At 47.0% G+C, this 21,838-nt stretch overlaps 1 protein-coding gene across 10 annotated transcripts in view; it reads right to left on the bottom strand.

The window, feature by feature from the left end:
* ATM (Serine/Threonine-kinase ATM-like protein) overlaps positions 1-21,838 on the bottom strand; it is a 289,283-nt gene that overhangs the window by 64,406 nt on the left and 203,039 nt on the right. For all 10 annotated transcript variants that reach the window (XM_086526409.1, XM_086526408.1, XM_086526410.1 and 7 more), the window contains exons 42-50: positions 21,105-21,174; positions 5,535-5,652; positions 5,335-5,458; positions 5,055-5,201; positions 1,585-1,632; positions 1,408-1,512; positions 1,233-1,319; positions 739-1,044; positions 518-639 (exon numbers count right to left, since the gene is read on the bottom strand). In XM_086526409.1, coding sequence (XP_086382535.1) covers positions 518-639; positions 739-1,044; positions 1,233-1,319; positions 1,408-1,512; positions 1,585-1,632; positions 5,055-5,201; positions 5,335-5,458; positions 5,535-5,652; positions 21,105-21,174 — 1,127 coding nt within the window. The remainder of the gene's footprint in view (positions 1-517; positions 640-738; positions 1,045-1,232; positions 1,320-1,407; positions 1,513-1,584; positions 1,633-5,054; positions 5,202-5,334; positions 5,459-5,534; positions 5,653-21,104; positions 21,175-21,838) is intronic.

Below are 21,838 nucleotides of genomic sequence, written 5' to 3'. Positions count from 1 at the left end.
AGATTGCTAAGCTCCTTTTCATAGATCTGTGTAACCCTCTCTGGCTTTGATAGCAACCGACTTTCATAAGTAATGACATCGCCCTCTTGCATCAAGACCGCTCCCAAACTGGTTTGACAAGCGTTACATTAAAGCACGTTCAAACTGCTGCTCAAGGGTGACATCCAGACCGACTTCAAAGCAAAGATCAACACTGAGGTGACCTTGGACACAAGGCTGTGGACTTTTACTTGCCTAGAAATTTTATTGATTAAACGCAATCTGTCAACCAATAAAGCCACACAGGTCATAATGACAGAGATATGCAAAATTGGAAGATTAGAGAGGATGCCTACAAAGAGTACAGGAGACAGAAAATGAGCCGTGGCTATTTGACCTTTGGAAATTCACACAGTTAAACCAAGTCCAGACTTGGGGATCTAGCCTAATGAGGAACTAACATCTGGACAAAAGAATTTGCAAGCCACCCTATATGGGATACCAGAAAGAGAAAGAAAATGAAGTTGTAGGTACACACCAGTACAAATTCGAATGAAATCTGACATGTTTAGGTATCTCCAGTCCTGTGGAAAATGCATTCTCGATTTTTGGTGACAGATAATAAAAGTCCCATTTTCCAGCCCTCCACGCTGATTCAAACTGTCAAAGAAACTTTCCAGCTGTTAGGAACCATCAAAGACATTAAAAATGAAATTAAAACAGTCCCAGGTCCAAGGGAAAAAGAGACAAAGAAATGACCTGCAGTTCCTGAAATTCAATGTCTTGTTCTAGGCTTTCTTTTCCCAGAGCCAATCCTTCACAATACATTTTCAAGACATGCTCGCAGCCTGTGCGCTGTAGTGACTTCATCAATCCTTTATTGTAATTCCACTCCAAACTTGGGTTTCCAGATAAGTCATTGAGACATCTTTGCATAGGCCTGGTTTCATTAATAACCACTTTCTGACCTTTCATCACATCTTTGTTTCTAAGAAGCAGATCATAACTTCCAACTGCTCTACTCCAGTTACCCTCATGTTCATAGAGTCGTATCTGTGAGCTTAGCTGCAGCAGATGTATAACAAGTCGCGACGTAGAAATTTTCAAGAAATTGAGGGAAACAACAAAGACTTGTTTAGACAATGGGAAAGAGATAACAATGTCAATGGAAAGCCGAAGAGTTACTTCTTTCTGTCTGAACGTTACAAAACTAGCCGTAGTGACGTCTATTGCTGATCAGGAAGACAGCCTACCTTGTGTGAGCGAACCACTCCATAAGCACCATCTGGTTCATTAATTTGAGTGTATATAGTCAGCAAAAGATTCATATGCAGAGGAAGCTGCTACATAAAATGACCCTTTAATACCAGGACATGATCAAGAAATTTTGCTAATTAATACATGAAATGGAACATAGTGTGTACCTACCTCTTCCATATCTGAAAAATCAGGTTCTCCTAGGCTGAGCGTTCCAAATTTCTCTTCACACCAGTGCTCGACATATAAAGCAGATGTAAAGTACGCTCCACATTTCTGAAAGCCATAATATCATTAACGTGCAAAAAGTTGAAAACAGATCTAAGCAATATCACAAGCAAGACTTACTTGAGCAACTCTCGCAGTTTGCAGATAATCCAGTTCCAACCAGTAAACCTATCAATGACAAAAAACTGCTCCATGAGAGGTTTCCTCCCTGATATATATAGCTTCAATTCATAGTCACAAGGAACTTCATTTCATTGGGCCTATCTAATCGAAAACTTTGTTTAGAAAGTCCCCCAACGCTCGTTGTTTTAATGCTGTTTCTTCATGGAGGTTCCAAAGGTTAGATACCTAAACATAACTATAAAAAATCAATTCTACTCCGTTCCTTTCAAAAGAGCAAGCCGCTTCCATCTTTGATGTCCTTGACGGTCTCATTTTGTTTCCGTTCCATACAACTGCTTACTTCCAAACACTTCTACGCGATGCTATTATAAATATATAAATATACAATATCTTTGCTCTTTACAATTGAAACAAAACACAATAATTGAAAAAAAAAAAATTTGCTCTTGATCGAGAAAAAATTGCACTCTTGCAATTATCTTCCTTTACCCTGGGGACATTTTTGAAACTTTATTTAATGACGAGGGATTGTAAATGACTCTTGTACATTAAAGTCAGCAAAAAATTACTGATCTTATGGACGACATGGGACTAAAGGCAGAGTAGAATGAAGACACTTATAATAACACTGTCAACTAGCCTTGAAAACTTTCTGGGCCGCTCTACATGAGCTGGATCCACTTGCAAAAAGTAATGAACTTCTGTCACAAGCTGCTGAAGTGTCAAGCCATTGAAGATCCGACAGGTTAGGCTCCCCAGGCCTAACCCTAACCAACTTGCAGATCCTAGCTGAGGGACCTAAACTCTAGTAGCAACAGAAGAAGTTCCTACCAACTTTCAATTCCTCACTGAGTGGCCCATGTCACAAACTGCTGACGTGTCAAGCCATTGAAGAATGGAGCCAACCTACAGATCCCGATTGAGGGGCCTAAACCTTAAGTGAAGAAGTAGCAGAAGAAGAAGTGTAGCAGGGCTACAATGTCACTGGCAAGACAGACAGTTAGTTCAGTTGGTCACAGTTGGTCAGGAGTTCACACTAGACGGACTCTTGCCTAGGCAGTGACACATAGCAAGCGATACGGATGGTGGTCTAGTGGACACCGAGGCTAGATCACCACCACGTCGGTTTGGAGATAGGCTTAGCTGGCTTGGGATATCTGCTAACCGTTGGTGGCTCCATAAATATGAGTGGTTGGGTCCAAGGTCGGATACACTATGATCACCTACTTTGTGTGGTCAGTCATCTAGAGTCTATTATCTTGAGTTATACACAGCACGTCGGCACCATCCCTATGCAGTTGAGCCTCAACACCCCATTGTACCTATGAGTTCTTGGATGGAGCTGAGTGTGCTGCCATTGTCAAAGTCTGTACTCGTTTCTATGAGTTAGTCGAGTCCCATATGTTCAGGTTCTACTGTTGAGTCGCTGTGTTTGTTTGCTTTGTTATCCATTGTTTCGGTGTTTTTGTTCTATTGGAGTGAGATGTCGCGCACATTGTACTGAGGAGCACCCACTGTAGAGAGCACGACACATTATCTCCGCTACAAGAAGCAACAATAGAAGGAGTTTTCACCAACTTACGAGCATTGCCGAGTGGCCTATTTTCTTAAAGAAGAGTTCCCACCAACTTATGGGACTCCGTCCGATGGGGCCCAAGTAACCTAAAGAGATCAAATAAAGCAAGATTCACACACACACAAAGACTTGTGTGGAGCTTGATGACGTGGCAGCTATACGGACGCCCGCGTTTTGCAGTTCGACAAGATATATTCCCTACTATGCTGAAAATTCAAGATCTCTTGTGCTGCCAGTTTTCTTAAGATAATGCTATGCAACGGTGGAGAGCTTTATCCAACAAGCCTTATGCTCCTAGGACATGGCAAGGATTTAAAACTATCTTAGGCATCGGACCTTAGCTTTTGAAAAACAATTGATTGCTAGCTCGAGCAATTTAAGGATGGTCTCCACTGACACACTGAAGATTACAACCAAAGATTTTGGATTGCCTTCTTCACAAATCTATCTTTGGAAGATCAGAATGAAAGATACACTTATTGCTCTTCGCTACTACAGGTTTCCACCATTCATGAACTTATGGAACGTGTTACTGTTGAACATTTGATCATACAAGTCAAACTTACCTTTGACCTAGAAAAGAAAGCTTCTATGTGAAGTCACCGACTTGCCCTAGATTTACTAAAAGTGAGGACCAAAGACAACCACCACCTCTTGAAACTGGCCAGTCACGGATAAGGCAGTAACATAATGCAACAACACAACTGCTGATGGAAAAAGAACAAATTGAGCTGAAAGAGAACACTTTAGTCAAGATACACAGAGTGGAAGAGCTCCACTCTCAAAGAGATTGGCTCCTCAATCAGGTACCCCTTGTGTATTGCTTTTCATATTGATGAGCTGTTGCCTTTACAACTATTCGTTTGTGCCCCATTCATATGATAACCAAGTGCAATTGGCATAAATCATGGCAAGGCTTTCCCCCTCGGTAATGTTGTAGTTCTGCTCAGTCTTAGTCAAAAGGCCAGTTACTCAATAGATAGAACGAGCCATCATCTCCTCCTTGCTGGGGTGCATGCAACCAAACTTTAAAGTAAGGCTGGCATCAGTGTCAACTTGAAAGGTCAAACTGATCAGGAGCAGCAAGACACGAGCTTTTGTAAGTAGCCTCTTTACACACTGGAAATCCAGGCCATCTGGAAGGTTGCCAAGGAGTAAAAAGTCACGGAAAATATAAAAAAAACCATGTCTTGAAATAATCACAGCCACCAGTCTGTAAAATCATTCAGTGGAAGAATCCATACAAATTTGAAACCCCTGTTGCACCTAGCCTTTGTTACTTAGAGGGTGATGAAGGCCGTGCATTACTGCATTCAAAACTATTGACATGTAACTAGCATGCCCTTCTGAAAGAGTTCATCGCCTTGGACCTTTATTATCGGCCTTCGAGTGGATATTTTATATCCCAAAAAGAAATTGAGTGCACTCATTTGCATATGTGTGTGTACTAGTGAGCCTCACATGGGGCACTAACCTATGAGACATGCTGCCAAGCTGATCTCAGTTATATTGAGGGACTGGAAGCAAAACATGTGCTAGCTACATGTTACTCTCCATTCCTTAGGTGTGGTCTGGCCTATGAATTGTCTCAACCACAGTCTTCTAGATGTCACAGCCATCCTTGCTCTAATGAATACTTGCCATAAGACCACGAAATTTATGCCAGCCAGGAACCTAGATGCACCAAGTGCTGGTTGGCTCGGGCTTCTAAGCTCCTTGACAATATCAAGGAGCTCCCATATACTTCCTGCTTTCTACAAGAACTTCTGAGCATACGTCACCAAGCTTATTCAAATCAACTGTTGGAAACATTAACCCCTTTGAGAATGATAAAATCAACAAGCAAATTGACCCCAAGGCACTTGGAAGTGCCAAAACCATTCTTCATTACCTTTGACTTCTCTTGCCTTTTAGCATAGTCATGTCCCAGTTTCATTCGTGAAAGAACATCACAACGCCTCAGCTCATTCAGGGCATCCAAGAACAGTTGAATAGACCTTGTATTTTGGTTCTTTTCACTGAAAATATGCCTTGCTACCTGAATAGAAAACATTAAAGTCAACAGTTTGAAGACATTGTCCTTAAGCTATGCGACTCGTTTTTTGATGTGCGAGCAACTCTAGCCAGCGATTAAGGTTTCTTTCAGTTTCTATTCTTTATTAAAAAATTACCTGACATGAAATTAATCTGCAGATGTTACTATTGACACCACTACTTGCTGCCAAGCTTTTTAGCACATGAGGAAGAAGAGATTCAGCCAGAAAGCTTTTGCAATGAACAACCCCTTGACACAACCTGCATAATATTGACACATCTTCCATTCAGGATTCTATAAGACCTTACAAGTATCAAATGACAGCTGTGAATTCACCTTAGAATTGTATCCTCACAATAGTGTGTGAGGGAATACACAAGGGAGCATACCCAATCGTCATAAACCTTTCCATTGACATCCCAAAGTATGTCATTTTCGAGTGTTATCGATTTTTCTGTCATCAACATATAATATTTATGTGACCACCCAAATAGTATTTCATTAACAGTTCACCACATTTTCAAAAACACCAAATGTTATTCACTAATTTTGCATGATCGTACTCTTTAATGCAAAGAGGTCTGAGGAGAAGAATAGAAGATGTCCTGTAGTAAATGGTTCCATAACTCGCAGCTTCTAAAATTCCTCCTCAAGTAGAAGACATTGAGAAATGCATGGGCGGTGCTTTAAAACATGTAACAAAGGTTGCTCTAATATAAATAATCGATGTCCAATGTGGCCAAGTTGGCATGTCGCCTAGAAAATTTGTCATGTGCAGTGATCGACTATATATGAAAACTGGCATGCGGACTCATTAAAAATGTATCATGAGGCCATTGGAAGTGACCCATGTGGGGTTCCATGGATTTAGAGCTGAAATATGCTTTGAAACTTGCTTTGGGAGAAGAATAGAAGATGTCCTGAGGTCTGAGGAGAAGAATAGAAGATGTCCTGTAGTAAATGGTTCCATAACTCGCAGCTTCTAAAATTCCTCCTCAAGTAGAAGACATTGAGAAATGCATGGGCGGTGCTTTAAAACATGTAACAAAGGTTGCTCTAATATAAATAATCGATGTCCAATGTGGCCAAGTTGGCATGTCGCCTAGAAAATTTGTCATGTGCAGTGATCAACTATATATGAAAACTGGCATGCGGACTAATTAAAAATGTATCATGAGGCCATTGGAAGTGACCCATGTGGGGTTCCATGGATTTAGAGCTGAAATATGCTTTGAAACTTGCTTTGGGAAATTCTCCAACCCGACATAGATTTTTTGGCTCAAAAACGGTTATTTTAGGGTAGAAAACTGCCAGAAATAAAAGTAAAAAAGATATGGGTCCAAACTAGAAAAAAATGGCACATCAGCCACAGTGCCATGACGGTTAAGCTAGGGGATGCCTGCGTAGTTCAAATAACAACAGTTTGAGTGCTCTTGGAGAAGAAGGAAACACCTTCAATGTGGTGCTGTTGTGTGCAGACCCGCCTCCCTTTCTTCTTGGTTTTGGGTGTGAGAGGGATTGAATTAGGGTTTCCTCTCTTCAAATTTGTGTGGAGTTGTGTATGAGAGTGTAGCAAGAAAAGTGTGTCGTACTCTCTACAGTGGATGCTCCTCAGTGCAATATGCGTGAAACCTCACTCCAACAGAAAGAAAACATCACACGGAAATGGAACCAGCAAATCAGAGACTCAACAATCGACTCATAACACCATGGAACTCGACTAACTCATGGAACCAGTACAGACGTTGGCTAGTATCAAACTCAGCTCCAAGCCAAGGACTCATAGATACAATGGGGGTGTCGAGGCTCCAATGTGAAGGGCGAGTGTAGATGTGTGGTGCTGCACTCAAGACGCAAGACTCTAGACGCTTGACTATAGAAAGTAGATGATGTATATCCCAACCACTAGATCCAACTACAAATATATATACAATCATAAAGAGCCACCAACGGCTAGCAAAATATGCAAGTCCAGCTAAGTCTATTTCCAACTTGTGGTGGTGGTGGTTTGGCCACGGTGTCCACTAGACCACCACCCATATCACTGTCATGTGTCACTGCACGAGAGAATTCAAGCTTTGCCTTGGTCGGATAGTTGGACACAGCGAACTCATGAAAGGAGATTTCTTTCCTCGTCTATGGTATATAGGCTCACCAAGCCCAAAGGCTCGTACTGTAGCAGCATCTGAGTCATCAACCTGGATGACCTCGACACCTGCTTTTGGGCTAGGCGGTACACTATGGCCAACTGTTGTAAGGACATTGAAAGATGGGGTTATTCTCAGGCAAACATTGAATAGAGACTCCATAACAATGCATAGACTCGATAGCTTCCAACCATTCTAGCACGTCTTCTTCTGGCCTGTCAAGTGGAGTAGGTTGTTCCAATTTACGGTTGGATTCCATCGAAAAAAAACTATGTTTCACCACTTGATCCATCCTATCCTTCGGGGCGAATGGGTTTCATTGGGGAGCCAGGAGTATGTATCCACATGGTGTCCCTGTCCCAATCATGTAGTGCTTTAGTGTGCCACAACCATGGTCTATTGTTGAGCAAAGGAAATCCTCCCTTAACCTCGGAAAGACGAACCACAACAAAATCCAAGCTAAAGCTGAAGTCTTAATCCTTCAAAGGCACCTTGCCCACTATGTCCAATGGATAGACTTTCCTCTGGTTTGCCAACGTAACTGTGAAGGGAGCAGGTCGGGTAGGCTACAGACCTAATGCCAACATAGTGAACTCAGGCATCAGGTTGATCCCATATTCACCATCCACTATCACTCCTAAGAATTGCCGCCCCATGGGACCATACAGGTTTTGTCAAGGAGCGTAGTATCCTTGACAACATCTTCACTTTTTGGGAGGCATCGGACCTCGCTCGCCTCCAAGGTGGGAATTTCGTGATACTTCTTCTCGATTTTGAGAAGGCCTACGACAGAGTGGATTGGGACTTCTTGGAGGGTACTTTACGTAGGATGGGCTTCTCAGATGCTTGGATCAAAGGTGTATCAACTTCGGCCATTTCTGAATTAATGAAATCCAGTCTGTTTGTTTATTCGATCTTTATGAAAGAATTGAGCGATAAGGATAGGACAAATATGTCTAAACTTGATAAAGAACGCCAAGATTTTCTACACTCTCATGCCGATTGTGAGGGCCTACTAGGCGAGTTACCACCTACTCGTCCTGAAGATCATACCATTGATCTAATACCTGAAAGCACACCACCGAACCGGCTACCTTACCGTGTGAGCCGAGCACAGAATGAAGAGGTTATGAACCAAGTGAAAGACCTCTTGGAAAAGGGTCTTGTCCAGCCTAGTACTTCACTGTATTGCTCTCCAATGTTGTAGGTTTTGAAGAAAGCCGGATCTTGGAGAATGTGCATCAATTATAGACCTCTCAACAAAATCACCATCAAGAACAGATTTCTGATTCTTAGGATCGATGATATACTCGACAGATTACAGGGATCCTCGTGCTTTAGCAGGATTGATCTGAAGAGTGGATATCATCAAATCAGGATCGCGCTGAGAGACGTCTACAAGACAGCTTTTCGGACGACTTTTGGGTTATTTGAGTTTTTGGTGATGCCGGATGATGGATAGGATTTTCTGAAAGGACAGGCTATTTGTTGGCACTTTCTTTGATGATATCATTGTTTTCTCCATGAATGAGGCAGAACACAGAGATCATCTGCTTCACGTCTTTCAGGCATTACGAGATCACAAGTTAGTGATTAATGCAAAGAAAAGTGAAATTTTCCTACCAGAGATACACTTTTTGGGACACATTGTCTCAGCAGCAGGAGTGCAAAAGGATCCGGCCAAGATAGAGACTATACGTGATTGGCCCGATTTGAAGAATGTCCATGACGTTAGAAGCTTCTTGGGACTGTATTCGTACTACAGGCGGTTCATTCGAAAGTTTGCAGAGGTTGCTTCCCCTTTGCATATCTTGACACAGAAAGGAGTCCCTTTCTCGCGGGGATCCACAGAGGTGACTGCCTTTCAGACATTGAAAGAGAAATTGACTACGGGGCCAGTTTTGACTTTGCCGGACTTGCAAAAGTCATTTGAAGTATATTGTGATGCTTGTGGTCGTAGTCTGGGTGCGGTCTTAATGCAAGAAAGAGCTTTTGGCGGTTATCCATGCTCTTACTCAGTGGCGGCATTACCTACTCGGAGCAGATTTTACTATCTTTATAGACTATCAGAGTTTACGCTACTTGTCACAGAAGCAGCTTTCGGAAAAGCAGATGCGGTGGGCGAACATCTTGTCACAGCTTCACTCCCAAATTGTCCATGTGCAGGGACAGAAGAATGTGGTGGCAGATGCTTTGTCTCGGAAGCGGTTGGTTCTGGCTATTTCCGCGATACATCATAGGAGCTTCGAGGATATGGTGGACCAGTATGCCACATATACAGATTTTGCAAACGTTTTCACACGGATACGGGATGGTGAGACAGTAGCGGGATACTCCATTCACGAAGGCTACTTGATGAGAAAAACCATGTTGTGCGTTACACAGCCGTTGAGGAAAAATGTTATGACTAAATGCCATTGTCCACCTTTTACGGGTCACCGCGGCATTGCAGCCACCATGAAAGGGGTAGAGAGATACTTCTTTTGGCCGAGACTCAAAAAGGACGTGGAAGAGTTTGTGCGCAGGTGCTTAGTATGCCAGAAGGTCAAGTTTGACAGGCATAAAGCACAGGGATTGTTACAGCCTTTACCCATACCCACCCGCCCTTGGGAGAGTATTGCAATGGATTTCATTTTTGATTTCCCGAGAACACAGAGTGGTCACGATGGTATCTGGACTGTTATTGACAGATTTAGCAAACAGGCTCATTTCATTCCAGTGAAGAAAACAGTCAAGCCGGATCACATGGCATGCTTGAGACGATTGTCTGCGACAGAGACCCCAGATTTACGAGTTTGTTTTGGAAGGCAATTTGGGAGAACATTGGCACGCGGTTGCAGTTCTAATCATCGTTCCACCCACAGACTGATGGGCAATTTGAGATTGCAAATTCAGTGGTTCTAGATTTATTGAAGTCTTATATCTCGGATCAGAAGACTCAATGGGAAAAGTACCTACCTTTGGTGGAATTTGCCTACAATAACACGATACACTGTTCGACGGGGAAGGCGCCTTTTGAGATTGTTGAAGGTGCTGCGAAGGTTCCACCCTTCCTAAACACGAAAGATAAGATTTTCGAAGCGGATGAATATACGCGAGACTTAGATACGGCTTTTGCCAAGGTTCGCGAGACTTTGCAGAAGTCTCAAGAACGAGAGAAAAAGGCAGCGGATCGCCATCGTCACGACTTGATATTGAAGGAGGACGATTGGGTGCTCTTACGTTTTGAGAAGGCACGCCTCGGAAAGAAAAAGGGAAAGGAGAGGCTTTTTCCAAAGCTTAGTATGCGATACTACGGACCTTTCCAGATCACTGAAAAGATAAATGATGTCTCCTTCCGACTGAAATTGCCTGATACTTGGAGGATTCACAATGCATTCATGTGAGTCTCTTGAAACCTTTTAAAGGTGATGTGCTTGATGATGAGGACCCGATGAGCAACCCGAAGTGGAAGAAAACGAGGAGAACCTTGTTCCTAAACAGAGTTTGGCACATAAGGATACGAAGAATAAAGGTAAAGTCTGAAGGCCATTCTTTGTTAAGTTCAAGAACTATCCTATATTGGATGCGAAGTGGATGGAGCAGATACTCCTCAAATTGTGAAACTTTACCTTGAGGCTTTTGGTTTAGCATAGTCTACTCCAAATGGAACCTAGAATTCAGCTTGGCCGTAGATCTGGTGCAGTGGGATGCACAAGAGGGGAGTCACTCCGCTCCTTTGTCAACAGATGCCTTGATTTAGATACTAGAGTCACTGATGTCTCTTCGAGCTTCAGGGATACTGAAAGCTAACAGTATTATGCTGTATGGCTTTATGAAATGGAATTCCTGATTATGATACTGATTTGTTCTTCGCTTCGTTTAAGTGCAGGAACTGATAGACAGAATGACTGCAGCATTTTGGTCTGATTGATCTCGAATAGACATGGTTGCAATTGGGGTTAGTCAATCGGACATCGATAAGGTCTCGATTGGATCTAGATGCGATTGCTAGCTACGTTGCCGATAAACCATGGTCTAAGATCCGAATGAATGTTGAATGTCATATGATGTCCTATGATGTCGAGTGATGTGACTGTCGATTGGTACATGTGCTAGATGTGTGTTCCTAGTACGTAGGTACTAACCGTTAGTGTCTGCTAAGACGGTTTATGGCTTTTGTCTGTTTTGCAGGCGTAATCAAGGGCGATTACAATGCTTTCAAGAGGGGGGTATGTCACAAAGTGATGATGTGTTTGCCCGGGAGCCGAGCTGCTAAAAACCCTAATTCTGCAAACCCTAACCCTAAAACTTGCAAACCCTAAAATCTGCCAGAAACCTTAACCCTTACCCTAACCGTAAAACCTGTCCTAAACCCTAACCCTAAAAAGCAGCAGCTGATATTTCCGTGAAATGCGCTGGCATGATGACGTGGCATTGTACGAAAATCTCCGGAAATTGCGGCGCTGATTTTCAGCTTTTGGCTACGCAATTTGTGTGTGAGAGAGAATTCCATTGCTTTATTTTTAAAAACTCCAGTGAGTTTGTGAGAGAGAAAAAAGAGAGTTTGCTTTATTTCTGAAGCTTTTGGGGCTCTGCTTTTGGCATCCCTTGTAAACAATAAATAAGCGGTTTGGGCTCACTCTGCAAGGCATTTGGACGCAGAGTCTGAGAGTGAAACCCTAACTGCTCTCTTGTACTTTGAAACTAATTAATACATAAACAAATACCGAAAGGGGCGCCAGTCTTTGGGGCCAATATCTCTAGGCACGGAACTCCGCCGGGCCAGTGCAAATCTATTGTGAACTGTGGACTGTTTTGAAGTGGTTATTTGGTGCTGTTGTGATTGATTCTTGACTTGGAGTGTCCAAGTCTGTTTACAGAGGCTGATCAAGAATTTTCTTTGGTCAAAGCGCGACACTTAGATAGCCCGGACCAAAGTAGCATGACAAGTCATCACTCTACCTTGTTCTAAGGGGGGGTTGGGGATCATTGACCCAACATAGGTGAGTAGAGCCTTTCTTGGGAAGTTTGTTGTCAAAGGATTGCATCTAGGGGAGGAGCCCTGGAAGGATTTTTTGCTTCAGCGACTTCAAGCTCGAGTGCCTTAGGCAAGAGGCCCTTAGAGACCTTCCATCAGATGGATTTTTACAGAGATGCGCAGAGTTGGTCTCAGTAGGAGACTGGAGGATCGTTTTGTTGTGATCCTACTTCGCTCTTAGAAGAAACTGCGGAGAGGCCTAGAGCAGCACCAGCCCACCTGCACGGAGGAGCGCTTGAGACAGCCCCTTGTTTGGAACCCCATGGTCAGCACTTAGAGAGGCCACTTGGTTGGTAGTAGGCCTCATGTTTCTTGAGGTTCCATGGCAGAGGGTCCAACACGCACTCTAGGTGACTGGCTTCAATTCTCATGTTTGCCAAAGGAGTTATAGAGCATCCAACTGTAGGGCATGAGAGGGGTGCAGAGCATGTGTTAGGACATCACAAAGGCAGTACCCGTTGAGTGGCTCGCACCTCTAGAGGCAGCAGCTCCCAGATGGATGGGGGCCTTCATGCGACTAGAGGTCCTCATCGCAGTTCGAGCTTGCTCAGTGACTGTACCCTCCATGTTCTTTGAGATATAGGACGAGGGTCGACTACACAGAGTCTCAGTAGAGGCTCCACAGGTTGCAGAGTGTTGTTTTCAAAGGATCCGAGTAGTGGGCAGGAGGACTTGTGTCATCGATCCTGACCCATTAGCTCTTGAGATAGGCCATTGGAGGCTTTGGGCTTGGGAGAGCTGTCCATTGGCACGAGTGCAATGGGTTCTTGGAGAGTGGTTTTGGAGGGACTGTTTCTCCTCAGCTGACCATGTAGGGGTCCCTTTCTTTCAGTACACAGTTCGACATGGGATGTCACATACTGGCAGCACGGAGAGAGACTCATCCAGCTGCAGCACCTCATTGGCAGGAGGAGGGTCTCACAACTGAGTTCTTGTCAGCTTTTTGGGCGAGGTTGTGGGGACGCAAGACAGCCGTGGCGAGTCACGTTGTTCCAGTGGCTCGTTGCACATAGAGCTACAGTAGTGGGGAGCTGGCTAGTACATAGTGGCTTTTCGACAACATGTGCAGCTTGTGACCATCCTTTGGAGAGTCAACGTCACTGTCTATGGGACAGCCCTATGGCACAGCAGGTTTGGCTTCGGGTCCTTCACTTGATGCTAGCTCTCTCCACAGCATGGCAGTACACTTGGGGGGCAGCTGCTTGGTCCACTCTCACGGTGCATTACATTTTGAGCTATCCTCCACCAGCAGGACAATAGTGATACAATCATACAGGGGATCGACCTACACTCCAGCCTACTACTACAGAGCTTATTCCACAGGAGTAGTGCAGTGAGAGAGGTGTGTTAGGAGCTCGCCTATGGCCTGACACTCTGGTTCATCTGGCGGGCCTGCTGCTTCTGCATCTGTGAGGCTCGCCTTGTGCCACCAGCCGAGACTATTCGAGATTTTTGGCTAGAGCTGATCCATACTCTCAGGGGATAGTTCGAGAGACTTCAGGGCAGCTCCGACCGACCGTAGAGAGGCGTTCCTTCAACTCTGGCGCCCAGGGCCTTTCTTCACCATGGTCCGGGGTGTGCTCAGATGGCACTACCATCCACCTGTGTGGCTTTTCCCTCCTCCCATCTCCCGATTTAGCCCTCATTGTACATATGCTGTTTTTTCATTGGGAAAGTCTCCCCTTATGATTGTTGTAGCCCTCTCTAGTAGAGATGGTTGTAGCCCTATGGGCAATTTCATTAACTAATAGAAGGATCTTTTTCAGGGAAAAAAAAAATGTGTATCAAAATCAAGAGATGGCTCGGATTGGTCTGTGCTTGATTGTATCGATGTCCTCCATGGTGAGAGTTTGCGCCAGGCGTGGGCATCTCCCATGTCTCGCGAATATAGATTTGATTTTCTGCTGCAACCTCCCCGGCGATGGGAGCATCCCCTCATCCTCAGCCTGTAGAGACAGAAAAGCAAGGGAAGAACTCAAATTTGCCCATCAAAATAGGTCCAAAGCATTGATTCGGGCTATAAAGGGAAAGTTCCAACCTTCATAGAAACTCATGAAACGACCGAGTCCCTTTTGGACATCATATGATGTTCCAGGCTGAAATAAAAACCTTAGCCCTATAACTTGGGCAATTCCAAGAGAGCTTTGAGCTTTGGATTGTGCCTCTACTGTACTCATGAAAGGCTTCATTTTGCATAGAGATGTAACAGGGAACTTCCGCATTGGCGGTTATATAAAGCTGCAGTTTTTAACAGACAATCTGGAAATGCCTCCCACACCAATATCAGAACCTTACAAAAAACAATACTTTGGTGGAAAAGTTTGACTTCTAGCAGTGATGTATAGAAGACTCTATTGTTATTAGAATGCCAAAGTTTTCAATTTTCTCATATACACTCAGATAATTAAATTCAAGGATGACAATAAAGATTACCTGGAAATAGCATTCCATGACTGGTGTTGTCAAGAGGAAAAACAGGTCATTTATGGAGATGGCACAATGTATGGTCAAAAGCCAAGCTTTGCCACTTAAGGCTGTCATGTGTGTTGCATATGTACTAAAAAAGTGTTCGCAGTCTATCACCGTGTATGAAGCTTTGCATCCCAAAGAGCCATCTCTTTGGTTACTTAGGTGATGCTTAAGTCCCAGCGCATAAAAATGGAGGATAAGGCTGTGAAATGCATGTTGCTGGTTACAATATAGAAAGCAAAAGTGGCTATAGGTTGTGTCATCCACAAACAAGTGTATCAAGATAAAGTTTTGTGGAAAATTGAATTCAGCCTCCATCCATGCTTTAATTGTTTAAAAAGTAAACATCGGCCTCTGGTAACTATGTCCATAGGAAATAGCCATTTTCTACATACACGTCGCAAAGATTTGAGCTTCAGATAGAGATAGGCTCGCTGCTGCTAGCGCTCCACCCCCCCGCCATCGCATCCTCTCCCCCCTCGTAGCTCGCGAGGCCCTGCTCCACCCCCCGCACGCTGCCCACTGCCCCCGTTTCCTGCTCCCGCACACCCGTGCTGCCCCAGCCCCCCCCCCCCCCCCCCCCCGCTCGCGCTCGCTGCCCTTGCCCGCCACCCCCCTCATTTGCCTGCCCTCGCGCTCCTTTCGCCATCGCTGCACCAGCCCGCCCCTTGGCCTCAGCCCTCCGACTCACCCCCCCGGCTCCTGTTCTCTTTACGCCTTCCGCCTACCTGTAGGCTGTTTTTTCAGCTTGCTGGTATACGCCTCAACTCCAACGCCACTGTCTTCGTCATTCCCGAAGGTTCCTGCACTTTGCTCTGCAACACTATTTCTTCGGACAGTGCTCGGCGTGCTCGATTGCAGTCTCTCTTCACCATCAGCTTCTTCGTCACAGCAGTAGACACAGATGGAGGCTCTAGCTCCACCACAGAGGGACTCATCCGAAGCCCCCTCGCCCGATCCCGCTGAGCCCACCATTCGACTTGCTCTATCGCCGACAGAGCAAGCGAGCCTAGCCGCTGAGGTTGAGCATTCGCAGGCGACTTCGGTCATCTGCAAAATTCTCGGCACCCGTCCTAGCAGAGGAGAGCTGCGAGACCTTCTCCAGGCCCGCCTTCTCGCAGAGGTGGGCAAGATCTTGGATGTCAAGATTCTCGGACGGGGGTACTACCAGATCGAGTTCGAGACCTTCGAGATGGCTTCCAAGGTCATAGCTACGAGTCCACTGGCCATCCGAGCATCACGCGCCCACTTTCGACAGTGGCGACATGGTTTTGACACGACTTCGGATGTGATAGTAGACGAGGCAGACATCCCCATTTCAGTCTGCTTTCCGGGTTTACGGAGGGAGTACCTTCCACTTCTCTCCAGGACTGGCTCCGCCATCGGGACTGTCCTCGAGACACCTCATACGGCAGCATCAGTAGCTGCCAAGGCGGCTGGCATCCCTTCAATTCGAGTTTTGGTCAGAGATACCCACACGCTCCCGAAGGTCATCCTTCTGCCTCGGGTGAGTGGGGGTTGGTTTAGACAGTGTGGACTACTCGGGTCTCCCGAACCAGTGCTTCATTTGCACACAGATAGGCCACATAGCGAAGGCCTGTCCACGGAGGAGGCCACGACCTGCACCTCAGCCTTAGCCCCAGCCTGCCAAGCTTGGGCCGCAGCCACAGCCAGCGGCACAGTGCACAGATTCAGAGCCACCCTCCCAAGTTGGGGCTCCAGCGGAGGAGGGTGGCAGCAGGCCCGTGGCCGTCGACGCCAGGGGCCACAGCGACAGCCTGGCACTCAGAGTGGCCCTCAGGTGCCTACTCAGCAGCATTGGGTTCCCACAGGGAACCGCTTTGGTCCTCTTGAGCAAGAGGAGCCCCCTACGCCAGCCTCCACCTCCACTGCACCCTTGCCAGCCGCCCCACCTTCAGAGTTCCCCTCCTCCTCATCCTCCCCACCTCGCCCACATGCCTCTGTCGCCCCACCCCGCTTCCCTTCCCCTCCGCCACCCCCCAGCTCCTTCTCCCCCTCCTCCTGCTTCAGTACCACAGTCGACTCAGGAGACTGGTCCCTTGCCGGCGGCTAGGGGATCTCTTGGCAGCGCCTTTGCCACGAGTCGCCTAGCGAGAGAGGGTCAGCCCTTCTTGCGGCCCCCTCTGCAAATTCAGACATCTTCCCTTGCAGCTATCCCTCGGTCTGACGAGCATTGACCTCCGACGCCGCTGGGATTTCTTCGATTACAGGTTCACTCGCTTTCTCGGCGATTCCACAGCAGACCACGAGGCAGCCTGCTTCAGGGTCCATGCTTTGTTCCTCGCCGCTAGGGGGACAAAGGCCTTGGACTCAGCAGTTGGTTTCTCCTTCCCTCTCTGTGGTAGGACCGAGACAGAGTGGTCCCTCACCTCAGTGGTGGGATGGTTGCATACACAGGTTCTCGAGTTCTCTCACCACATGGGAGAACTTGGAGTTACAGATTTGCTGCGGACTTTGTGGCCACTGGCCAAGTTTGCGGTGACACCCCCAGACTCAGCAGGATGTAGGCACATTGTGGTGTACTTTTTTGCTGATACGCAGTGTTTGCCTTGCTATGTATACATTCATGAGGACTCCTAGACAGAGGAGGTTGCTTTACGCACGGCTCGCTCTGCTTGGGCTTGCGCCAGGCACTCACTGCAGTCTCGCCTATCTCGAGGACGCTCGGATGCGGATTACTCCCCATCCAAGCCAGCCTCGAAGATAGCCCGTCTTGCTGCTGCGACAGCATCTGTTCTCTCTCGCTCCCCATGAGGATCGTCTCGTGGAACGTGCAGGGACTAGGTGGGCCCCAGTTTCAGCGACAGCGGGGCCGATTGCATCAAGAGCTTCAGCGTTGCCTTGAGGGAGGAGAGATTGATCTCCTTATGCTTCAGGAGTACCATTTGTCTGAGAGCCGCATTCGACGATGTGGTCAGATTTTGCGTGGACGATATGATACCTTTTGGTCAGCTGCTTTTGGACCTGGAGGCATCCAGGGTGGGGTATGTATGACTATTGCGGACTCATTGCAGCAGGCCATTGTGGGCAAAGGGATTATTGTGCCAGGCACGGCTCAGTGGATTACTATGCAGGTTCAGGGTGGCCTTGTGGGCTTCCTGAACATCTGTGCGCCCAATGTGGCGAGTACTCGTGCAGAGTTTTGGTCATAGATTGTTGAGTCTTTGCCACAGGTTGACTATTGGTGTGTAGGAGGGGACTTCAACATGTTAGAGGACCCTTCTGACAGGATCGGAGGCAGCCATGCTACTGTGCATGGAGTCGAGTTAGCAGCTTGGGAGAGGTTGTGTATGACTTTGAGGGTCTCGGATACATGGCAGCATTCTGGCTTTGTGAGGCCTCTAGAGAGTCTTGCCTTCTCTAGGTCGGACAGCAGAGTGGGAGGAGTGAATCTATCGCGGATAGATCGCTTCTACACTAGTGACCACTTCAGTGACTTGGGGGGGGGGATCAGTGGGCATCCTAGCAGGGACATCCTTCTCGGACCATGCACCAGTGATCCTCACAGTGGCAGACAGGCAGAGGAGTGGGAGCACGATGCTTCGCATCCCAGAGCGGGTCTTGTTGGACTTAGCACTCAAAGAGAGGGTAGAGGCTCTCTGGACAGAGGGCATGGACAACCCGGTTCTACCTGCAGACAGAGTGGCCCTAGGCCTAGCTCAGCTTAGCCACTTCTTTCTTCAGGAGTCTCTAGCTCGACGGGCTGCAGCGAGAGAGGAGGAGCAGCGTCTCAGACGAGGCATTGCTTCACTACAGAGGATGCAAGAGCAGCATCCAGACAGTCCATGGTTGGAGGAGCAGTTACAACAGGCTCGACAGGAGCTTGCTTGCAGAGAGGAGAGGCGTCATGAGTTTGCCTTTCACCGACAGGCATCTCACTGGACTCAGGTGGGTGACAGAGTGACAGGTGTTTTTTTTGAGACAGTGGGACCTCGGCACTCCCATGCCAAGGTCAATCAGTTGAGGAGACCCGATGGGTTAGTTGTTTGTGAGCCCGAGGATATGCGTGCAGTTGCTATTGACTTTTACCGTGAGTTACGGTCGGCTAAGCCCCAGTCAGAGCGACAGGATGCATGCAGGGAGCAGGTTTGGGCTCAGATGCCTTGTCTTGTGACTGAGGAGATGCGCCAGAGGCTAGAGATGCCTCTTCAGCTTGAGGAGCTACACACGACTCTTAGGGCCGTCCCTCGTGGTAGCTGTCCAGGTGAGGATGGGCGGACTCCCAGCTTCTTCTTGGAATACTGGGACCTGCTTGGCCCAGATCTTTGTAGTGCCTTTCAGTACATTCTGCACACAGGAGTGATGCCGGATAGCATGAGTGAGGGCCTGATTTACCACATTCCAAAGGAGGGTGGCTCCTTGGATGAGATTCGACAGTGGCGCCCCATCACCATCCTCAACTCAACCTACAAAATTGTTGCCAAGGCTCTGAGTTTGAGGATTCAGCCACTTTTGGAGAGCCTTATACATGGGACTCAGACAGGTTTTGTCAAGGAACGCAATATCCTTGACAACATCTTCACTTTCTGGGAGGCTTCTGCCCTGGCACGGCTCCGTGGGGATGACCTTGTGATTCTTCTTCTCGATTTTGAGAAGGCTTTCTAGAGGGCACTCTACACAGGATGGGATTCTCAGATGCTTGGATCAGAGGGGTGTCAGCTTTGTACAGACAGGCTCAGAGTCAGGTGCTTTTGGCAAGAGGTAGAGGTGAGCGCTTCATGCTCACACGATCGGTCAGACAGGGTTGTCCTCTTGCCCCCTTTCTCTTTCTGTTCTATACGGAGGCGAGCTGTGGGCATCTGTGGGAGGACTTGCATCATAGACCCTGACCCAGCAGCTCTTGAGACTGGACACTGGAGGCTATGGGCTTGGGAGTGTTGTCCACTGGCAGGAGTACAGTGGGATCCTGGTGAGTGGCTATGCAGGGACCCCTTCTCGTCTGCAGACCGCCCAGGAGTCCCCTTTTTTCAGTACACTGTTCGGTTGGACGTCATATACTTGCAGCACAGAGAGAGGCCCACCCCGCTGCAGCACGTCATTGGCTTGAGGAGGGCCTCACAGTCGAGTTCTTGGCAGTCTTTTGGCAGAGGCTGTGGGACTCCAGACAACCGAGGCGCGTCACTTTGTTCCAGTGGCTGGTTACACACAGAGCCACAGCAGTAGGGAGCTGGCTTGTGCATAGTGGTCTCTCGGCCGCATGTGCAACCTGTGACCAGTTGGTGGAGAGTCAGCGTCACTGTCTTTGGGACTGTCCCTCGGCCCAGCAGGTGTGGCTATGAGTTCTTCGGCTGATGCCTGCCCTCTCCACGGCTCAACAGTACACTTGGGGGGCAGCGGCTTGGTCCACCCTCACGGGCCCGGCACTTCAGTTTGAGCTATCTTCCACCAGCAGGATGATAGTGATGCAGGGGGGGCGACCTACACTCCAGCCTGCTACAGAGCTTACTCCACAGGAGTGGTGGAGTGAGAGAGAGGAGTGTTGGGAGCTCATCAGCGGCCTAGCTCTCTGGTTCATCTGGCGGGCCCGCTGTTTCCGCATCTTTGAGGCTCGCCCTGTGCCACCAGCAGAGACTGTTCGTGACTTTTGGCTAGAGCTGATCCATACTCTCAGAGGTCAGCTTGAGGGACTACAGAGCACCTCCGACCGCATGCGGGAGCGTCGCGAGGCTTTCCTTCGACTCTGGCGCTCTGGGCCTTTCTACACCATAGTCCAGGGGGTGCTCAGATGGCACTACTGTCCACCTGTGTGGCTCTTCCCTCCTCCCATCTCTTGATTTAGCCTCATTGTATATATGCTGTTTTTTCATTGGGAGAGTCTCCCCATCATGCTTGTTGTAGCCCTCTCTTGCAGAGGTGGATGTAGCCCTATGGGCAGTTTTCATTAACTAATAGAAGGATCTTTTTCTCGGGGAAAAAAAAAAAAGATTTGAGCTTCAATTCCTGCTGCTTACAGAAGGACGTGAAGCTCAATGGAGGGCTTGATGAGGCTAAATGAAGGATAACAGGGCCCAAGAACACGTGAGGGACAAAAGTCAGTGAAAAAGTGAAAATGGCATCAATGTTTTGTCTGAAACCAGCATACCTCTTACAACCTTAAGAGTGAATAACTAAGAAATAGGCATAAATGATTTAAAGTAACGTAATTGGAGGTTACAAGATTTACTTTCTGATAGTTTCATTCAGAATAGTTGTGAAGCGGCAACAAACAAAGAACAAAAAGAAGAATGTAGGCTGTGTAATCTTTCTTACTTGTTGATTCAACCTTCATGGTATTCAGTAGATCCTCCACCGTTTTTTCATTAGGGCCTCTCGAGAATACCTGTCCACACAAAGGATCATTACTGATCACTGCATGGTGTTCCTCAAACATGAGCAAGCACGGCTGCAATGCGTTACCTTGATATAAGATTTACAATATATAAGCAGTCTAGATGGAAAAACTCTCATAAGGGATATTTTTCACAAAAAAAAGAAACATTAAAAAATACAATATGTGTTAAAAAACAGCATAATGGCATGAATACTGGCTGAGCCTTATTTGTTTTACATGAAAATATTTCCAAGGTTACATTGATTTTGTCATCGTCCTTACGTAGAGGACAATGGTGTGGCAAGAGCCTACCCACCCCCACTTCTCCTTCCACAAAGAAGAAAGAAGAAGAAGAAACAAAGTACTCCAGCCAACTCTCTTTCTCATATGAAAGAGAACACCAACGGGCTCCCCCACCTGCTACTACTTGTCCTCAGGGGGTAACCACATGAGTAGGGATGGTGCTCACCGCTATCACGTTGATCTTTGGAAACGTGAACTCTCACTGGTTCAAACTCGGGATTAGAGACGTGGATGCCCGTTGCTTGGGGCGATCCTTAATGTAGTGATCCTTAGCCTCAGGGTAATGGCGGCAAAGAGGAGGCCCTTCAGGCAGGGGACATTTGCTTTGGTAATGCCCATATTCCCAGCATCTGTAGCACAAAATGCGCCG

This window comes from Adiantum capillus-veneris, chromosome 13 (assembly GCF_014529385.1).
Source record: "Adiantum capillus-veneris isolate H3 chromosome 13, ASM1452938v2, whole genome shotgun sequence".
Lineage (NCBI taxonomy): Eukaryota > Viridiplantae > Streptophyta > Polypodiopsida > Polypodiales > Pteridaceae > Adiantum > Adiantum capillus-veneris.
Note: the sequence above shows the minus strand (reverse complement) of the source record. Positions and strands in the feature narration are given on the sequence as shown.